The sequence below is a fragment of the Benincasa hispida genome, unplaced genomic scaffold (genome assembly GCF_009727055.1).
Source record: "Benincasa hispida cultivar B227 unplaced genomic scaffold, ASM972705v1 Contig425, whole genome shotgun sequence".
NCBI lineage: Eukaryota > Viridiplantae > Streptophyta > Magnoliopsida > Cucurbitales > Cucurbitaceae > Benincasa > Benincasa hispida.
The window spans coordinates 694,863-703,646 of NW_024064845.1; the positions used below are offsets into that span (position 1 = coordinate 694,863).

At 35.8% G+C, this 8,784-nt stretch overlaps 1 protein-coding gene across 1 annotated transcript; it reads left to right on the forward strand.

The window, feature by feature from the left end:
* The first annotated feature begins 6 nt into the window (after positions 1–6).
* On the forward strand, positions 7–1,891 carry LOC120069475. The gene is made up of 2 exons (XM_039021248.1): positions 7–131; positions 429–1,891. Exon 2 carries the CDS (start codon positions 458–460, stop codon positions 1,889–1,891), a length of 1,434 nt encoding a protein of 477 aa, XP_038877176.1. The 5' UTR covers positions 7–131; positions 429–457.
* Positions 1,892–8,784: the final 6,893 nt, after the last annotated feature.

Consider the following 8,784-nt stretch of genomic DNA (forward strand, 5'->3'; position numbering starts at 1 on the left):
AGAAGTGTCTGCTATACATTTTAAAGAGGAAGATCTACAAGCAACTGGAGGGGTGGATGTAACAGATGCAGGAAACATTCTGGTGAATGAAGTATTGACAATCGGGAAAAATGACTGCTCATACTTGCCAGGTCTGCTAACACCAATGCAGTTTATTTATGGATCGGAAACATAAATTTCTTATAAATAAAATATATTTTTGATACTTGATGATAAAATACAGTGTAATTGTTCAATGATTTGAAGCCCAATTGGTAACATCAAGATTTGTTTGAACATTTCATTTTCCCTGCTCTCCCCTGGAGCATTTTGTTTTTCCATATGAAAAATGTTTGCATTGGGAAACCTTCTGATTGTGCTTATCAAATAGTTAGTTTTTATGTTTTATCTTCATGTTTAAAATTTTATTGACTTCATCTCCCTTGCAGTTTCCGTGAACAGAATCAATGAAGTATCAATGAAACAAGATGAACCTGAGCTTGAAAAAGTTCAACATGAATTGTTAGATATGGATCCAATTGGTGGAGACATAAATGAAGATAGAAATATTACAGCTGGAAAGGTTGTTCAACCCTTGAATACGTTTGAGCCTACTGTCTCTCGTCCAACTTTTTTAGGGAAACTGGAATCATCTGCAGAAAATGACTTGCAAAATATAAATGATAAAAATGCTGGGTGTGAGGGAAGTAAAATTATAGTGACAGTGACAGATTCCTCCCATGAAGTGAGAGGCAGTAACCAGCAAGAAGGAAAAGATGATTGCAAAGACAGAGTTGACTCGGCTTCTCCAAGTAGTTGTGGTATGCATTGGATTCAAAGGAAAGGCAAGGAAAAGGCTCTGTCTGATGGTGATGTTCATGGAAGAATGTTGAATAATGATGACAACAGCTATGGAAGTGTTGAAAGCTGTAACAGTGCTTTTCGTTCAACGTCTAAGAGGCGATGGAGCTTTGAACAACACTTAATTGTTGGGAACAAAAGAGCCAAAAAGCAAGACCATAATGGTCCAACATCAAACCTTGGTCAAGATAGCTCTTTCATGAAATGGATATCTAACATGACGAAAGGATTCGCAGAATCGATACAAGATGAGGCACCTTCTCTTGGCCTTACCCTTGCAAAGTGTGATGTTGAACAGGGGGGCCTGAATGAAGAACCGATGGACAAGAAGATCAATGCTCCTGGGTTCAGTGGCGTTGGTTTCCAATCTATCTTCCGGTCCTTGTATAATCCAATAATGAGAGGTGAGGAAGGAGCACCTGGTGCAATTTGTCAAGCCAAACAAGAAGCTAAGGAAATTGAAATGATTAAAAATAGTTGTGATCTTAGTCCAACTCCAATAGCCTGTTTTGGAGAGTCTGATCACTTCGGCAAACAACTACTGCCAAACAATGAGAATGAGCCAGAGCTTATATCCGGAGATGGACCAACCCTGCTAATACAGCTGAAGAATTCACCTGAAATTTCTTGTGGCAGTCATCAAAGTCATAAAACCAGGTCTCAGGAGAACCAGAATTCATGCAATCTTATAAGTGTTGCTGGAACAGGTGAAGCTATGCACTCTCCTTTGGGTAAGTGCAAGTCAAACAGTACAGAGAATGTTGACTGTGATCTACTATGTGGAAAGATTAACCATACTACTGGTAATGCGAGTGATCCTCTCAAAAGCTTGTGGATTTCCCGTTTTGCTGCCAAAGCATCTGGATTTATGGCAAACCCAGAAACTTGCAACCTAAATACCAAGGATGATTCCCAATGTTCCATGCACAGCCCTAGACATATTCCTTGCCCTCAAAATCACATTGATCATCATTCCATGGATGACTTAGATACTGCCGTTAGTAAGGAACAACACACCACAGCAAATAGAGAGAAGCTAGAAACTCTCTAAAGGACTCTCCCCAGAACTCTTCTGTTGTCTTTCATCTCTTTCTCATCCGATTACCGCAGCAAGAAGAAGAAGAGAAAAATCTTTTCTCTGCCAATATTAACCACCACTACTTACAGGTGTAGAAGAAAAGAAAGGGAGAGGGAGTTGTAACTCCCTTCCCTTATTATTCAAATGATTAATAATACAAATATAAATATGATAACTAATTTATCATATTATATATATATTAAATATATTATATCAAAAAGTATAACATATACCATATAGTTTTAATATGTATCAACATACAATATAAATTTATAAGTGTTTTATCTTTTATATGGTAATTAATATAAATCATATTTTTATTAATTAACAACTATGAATCCAATTTAGAAACTATATTTGAATCTCATCAAATATTATATTTCAACCCATTAAGTCTATAATGTAGTCAATGATGACACATTAATATCACGTATTAATTGAAACAACTTAATTATCATCAAATATAATTAAGACCCTCTATTAATTTGAAATTCAATAATTAGATTAAAAAATGATTCTCAATTAATTCCTATTTGAGCTACCAATGGACCTCATAGACCTGTAGCTCGAAGCTCCAAGTACATGAGATAATCAATGTAAACTTTTTAATTACATTATTCACCATCCATCAACGGTCGGGTATCTCCACTAAAGACCGACAACTTACACTCTTCACACTACTGATATATTTCTGTACCATTAGAAGTAAACCAATCAACAGTACGATGACCCTCACAAATTGCTCGTAAGATACACTAGACCAAATCTACTATTTTACCCCTATATTAATCTAACTCCTTAAGTACCACAAATCCCTCTAATGAAAATAGATCATAGTTCATCAAACTAGACTAAACCATCTCGGGCCAGGAGGGAGCTGCTGCGCATATTGTTCAAGGACCTGAATCATCCCGAAGGGAGCAATTATCTACTATCCTCTACTTCGAAAGGATTCCACATTTCTACTCTTGCTCGTAGTTCGTTTCAAATCCTCCAATCAGACGAATCCCCAAAATGAGTACCCTGTTGAGTTGGCATCTGGCCCACTCTCACCCATACAAATCAAAGGACCGCCTAACTATGCAGGAGTTCAAACTCACCTCAAATTTCAGGTCATTGTTACCTATGTTCATCCTAGTAAATGTAATCGTTTATTATGAAACGGCTGTTATCATAAGTGAGACTAAACATTTCGGTGACCCATCTTATACAAAACTCCTTTGTATAGAATATCCCCACTCCATGTCTATAATTAATGATCAGGAATCAGATCATCTTGTAGTCACTTTTCAACAATTGTAACACTAATAAAATGTTTGATATCATAGTGTCACAAAAGGATAAGGTACCCAGCCTTATCGCATTCTACTATAGACCATTCTAGGTATCACTTAACAGTATCCACCCGTATGTCTCTACATACAATGTTAATACAAGATAATCTGGATGTTAGTTTATTGTCTTTAGTGGTTAGATTCAAACTAAAAATATCATATACTTTATAGAACAATGATAAAATTCATATATTTGAGTATACACATAATGAGTTTGTTCAACAATGTTTACAAAACTATAGAACCCTTCGACGAGTTTAGGGCATCACCCCAACAAAAATTAACATGAACCAATATTCCATCTGAAGACCATGATGGAGGATTTTTAATATTGAAAGATTTGTTTGATCCAAGTTGAAACAATCACAAAAGCAAGCGAATCACTGTCTAAAAAAACCTAGCAACACCAGCGAGAAAAATGGAAGAAATAGATTACGCAAATTAAAATCAGAAGGAACTCATAGCGAATATTAGGCAGTGGGTTGAATTCTATTATCAGACTCATTTGAAGGTCTTTATGAAAAAGGAAGACTGCACATAATAAAAACTTTCTTTAATCAAGCAACTTGTTTACATTTGAAACTGAAGGGCAGAACATTTGTTTCTAATCATTGGGATTTCAACGATATATTAATTAAGTGACTATTATGAGATTCGAATTGATGAAAAAATTACCAGGCTTTGTTCTGTGAATGTTATTGCCAGCAGGTAGAACATGGTTGTGACTATTAGTAACTCTGCTTCAGACAGGTTTTGTCTTGGATATTAATCAAACAAAAGCAGTTCAATGAAGAATAGAAAAAAGGAGATGAGAGTTGATAATTCCACAGGCTCTTGTTGTGAGAATCATGGAAGAAATAAGATAAGGATCAAAGGATCATGGTAACTCAAAAGGAGGATCCATGTCTAGAGACAAGAGCTTTGGACATATCTTTACTTAACTACAGAAAAAAGTTTTTCTATTACATTGGAACTAAAGAACAAAATAAGAAGCCAAAAACTGCACAAAAAGAGAAGATATAAAAATATTTCATCAATTATTTTCTCCAGTGCTGATAATGTCACCTCATTGTGCAACCAGTGATTAATCATGTAGAGAGTTCAAACACAAAGTGGGTGGTCAGATTCAGTGTTTTCATACATTGATGTTCTTGAAAGAGAGTTATTTTTCATGAACTATCAAATCTTTGATTTTGATAGTAGTGAAGATGGAAATGACAGCTCAGCTAGCATAGTCAGTTAGTGATATTTCTGTGACACTACAAAGAATTTTTTACCATATTTCGATGTTTATTTCCGACTCATCAGTTTTCGCAATGGTAGCACTAGTTCTCGCCTGACGTAAATTAATCATCAGCCAAAATGAAGCAAACACCTACGTTTGTTTTTTTTTTACGGATATTTTATGCTTGAGCACAACAGACACTTATCCCTACAACTTGCATCGGCCAAAGGTAAAAAAAAAGAATATATGTGTTTCCTGTTCCCCCCATTCTTCCGCCCTATCAATTTATCCTCCCCCTTTTTCCTAATTTCCACTTTTTTCTTCTCCATTCCTTGTCTCTCTCCACTTTTCTTCCATCACCCCCCACCATGTTTTTCCTCCAGTCTCCCTCATTCACGTTTTTGAGATGATTAGTTTAGTTTAGATTTAGGTATCTCACTCTATTTGAGCTTAGGAAGGACTAAACTTTTTGTGTAGGAAAATTTTAAGAAGCTAGGAAAGCATCAAATTAAATTGTAACACAGTTTTTGTCCATGGAATTTTATAGTTATATATTGAATAATGGTTGGTTTATGTCCTAACCATGGGATTTAAACCAATAAAAACTTATTATGAGAATTCAATAAAGTAGTTATCGAATATATGATTTTCTTATTGTTTGTTTTAGAAAAAAATCACAACAAACTAAAAATCATGGAGCTATTTATACGAGTACGTGAACTTTATGTGGAGAATAAAAAATGGGATCAGGAAAAACGTTGCGAGTAAATAGTCAAAATGGTCTATAGGTATATGAATATGGTGGGGTTTGTCTTATTTTGGGTAGAACACGTATGTATTTTTTGCCCACTCTGGTATTTACAAGAGTTTGTGAAAGCGCTACAGGACGAAGTTTTGATTCCTTAATTCGTTACATGTATACATGAGGGGAGGGGACGGGTCCTGTGGCAGATGTGCCAAACTATGATTGTATCAAATTGCTTTTCGTTCCAAACGTCTAAGAGGCGATGGGAGCTTTTGAACAACAACTTAATTTGTTTGGGGAACAAAAGAGCCCAAAAAAGCAAGACATAATGGTTCCACATCATAACCTTGGTCAAGACTGCTCTTATCAATATGAATGGGATATCATTAACATGGACAAAAGGTATCGCAGCAATCGGATCAGATGTAGGCACTCTCTTGCCTTACCCTTGCACAGGTGATGTTACAGGGGGGCGCTGAATGTATATATGTGATATGGACAAGGATATTAAGATCATCTCCTGGGTCAGTGTGGCGTTGGTTTCCAATTTAATAGCTTTCCTAGTGATCCATAACACTAATAAGTCTGATCTTTAGCTTTTAAATAATTAGATGTTACTGTTTCACAACTAAAGTTTTCTTTTAAAAACTATGACCTAGAGTAACTTGACCTTAAGTGTACCTGACTGAAACTATGTTGAACTGCTTGTAATCGGTATTCTTAGATTTTCAGTAGGAAGTGATTTAGTCCACAACCCAATGTCAGCTCATAAAAGTTGTCTCCATTTCAAGGGTTAGATTCTGTTGTCAACATATAGCCAACTGGACAATGGTGCAAAGAGAAATCGAATAAATTTCATACTATGAACTATTTTATGAAGGAATTAGTTTAGAAGAGGTTTTCTTTTAAAATGATTTGACGTTATAGAGTCTAGGATACAAGGGTGCGCTCCACTGCATCCTTATTGGGCTAGTGAAGGACTCACATTGAACGATACACTCACTAAATCCCATTTGAATCTATTAGAGAAATCAACGAGCGACTTAAAGGATCAATGTGATGAGAGAGTAGAGAATACTAGGAGTCCATTTTCGTATCGAACCAAAAATACCGAACAACTTGTGAAGGCGTTACTGCTTACCCTCAATACATGTTATATGTGTAGAGATGTATGTGGAACGAGCCCAGTATGATCTTACAGTGAGGGAGTGACGTACTGTACTCTTTCTCTGGTGGAAGACCAATTAAGTTAGGATGAACCAAATAGGCGCATCTTAAGCTTTCCACAGTGACAGACTTAAGGGCTTACAATTAATTCTCGGATCGTTGGGAGGCCGATAGTCTTAGTAAGCTGCACCTTCCACATAGTTCTTTTACTAGGCTCATTAAACTATAGCCTTAGAGTTTAGCGTGATAAGTTGATTGAAACGTTCAAATTAGAGATTAAGGGAATTTTGATAATTATATATGAGTATAATACACGTTAAATTTGGAATTAAACAAATGGGAGTATCGATTTAGACAGTACTTGATATACACATATTCATCTATAATTATATATAAATCACAATGATATAGGATTCCTCATTAGTAATGAATTGTGATGAATTAATGTTAATATTGAGAACAAGTTATATCAATTTATTTACTAAATATTTTTTCTATTATTTATTAATTTAATAAGAGAATGTATTTACTTGAATAATTTTAAAAAATGAATAAAATGTAATTAAGTTTTTTAATTGAAATGAATGTATTGTTAAGGAATCGCCTATAAACTACAATCATCAAGCAATGATAGATTGGGAAATGAAGAAATTAGATTATCCGATTTAGGTCCTATGGCAGCTCCTATAAAGCTTCACCAAACACAAGGGCTTTTCAAATATACCATCAAAGATCGTAAGCATATGAGCTGTGGATTATGGCAAGGTTTTAGTGTTCAGTTGGAAATTGTCAATGCTCCTATCATAAATAGCTGGGTAATGTATATAAGTGGGAATAAGATGGATGCAATGGATTGTAGAGAGCACGATTCTGAGGAAACTTAATACATAGGTTGTCTCCGTTTTTCCGCTAGGTATGGTCAAAATGAAGCTTTCTCCTTCATTTTGCTTGTTTGTTGTTTCCTACAACTCTACAAAATTACTATTGCACAATATATGTATGCGCCTATTTTCTTTTGCTTGCGCAAATTTCATCACATTCTGTAAGGTAAGTTGAGGATTGTAGCTGAGTTCGTGATATTCACCCGATACTCTCAAAGATTAAGCTGTTATGACATAACTGATGGAGGTCTCTTTAAATTGATTATGAGCATTGAGCTTCTAGCAGCCAATGATTTTAATCTCTCAAATTTTCAAGACATGTCCCTTAAGATCCTTAATTCTTTTGCGTATCTCCGTGCCTTCTTTTCCAACTTCCACTGCAAAATTGCTAGCCGAGAGGCAGTGGCGGAGATAAGCATTTCTCGATTCAGTTATCAAATTTGCGCTGATTGTGCTATTCCTATTTGTTGGATGAGAGTTTTGTAAAATATGTTGAATTCTTAAGTATTACATGTGTGCTTTTTCGAGTAGTGTTTGGCATTGTTTTCTCCAATATGTTTGTAATGTCTTGTAATTGCGTTTTATTGATAGGCTTAATGTGTGTTTTAATGTACTATATTCGTTATTGGCGAGTGGTGAAGGAGTGTGCAAAAACACACTATTGAATGTAATTGAAGAAAGAAGTGATAGAGGGAGGTCGGGCACAGACGCAAGACTTACGAATAGTATGGGCATCTTTTCACTCACTGCTAATACCATGCTCTCGATGGGCGCGGTCAAAAACTTTCTCAGGATTTGCAAAAACGATGTTACATAGTACAGTGCGAGAGAGTCACGATTCAGGTGCGTTGATTATAGTCTCATATGATTACGTTTATTTCTATTGACCAGAGGCGTCTCATCTTTCAAATGTAACTATCAGGATTGCGTTCTCCAGAGGGCAATGGCTTCGTCTATTGACCTTTGATGTTATATGTTGTGGAAAATGAATCAATCATATAGTTTCATACGTGCATCGTCAGATAACACACTCATACCGATTGGCATGTAATTTATGGAATTTAGATGCCTGCTGTACGAACTAGATGGTATTCGTCGAGGCGATGACGTCATGAAATACATCATATGGCTATCGTATGTGGCTACCGCATGGTTACCTCTTGTTGTTTGTCATGTGGCTACCAAGACATAGTTTGGAGTAATTGGAGTTCTGGGTTCGGAAGGTTTGCGGGGGTTCCCGAATCTCAAGGGCGTGTCTCTGAAGCCATAAAATTCCATTGAAGGTTGTTCTTTAGAAGCCAAAATCTGTTAATTTTATAATTAATCGAGATGAACATATTTTTGGCATTTAAAGAACTTGAATGGACCAAATCAGGAAAAAACCATTAATTGCAGTACACGTGAGGGTTCAGTGTAATATGTCGTGTTTTAATGTGATCATGTGATATCGCTCGCTTTATAGTTATAAATAGCCTTACTAGTACATAGTAAGCATTTCACACGGGCTCCAAATC

Coding starts and splice junctions, on each gene's coding strand:
- LOC120069475 (XM_039021248.1), top strand. CDS start 458: ATGAAACAAGATGAACCTGAGCTTGAAAAAGTTCAACATGAATTGTTA.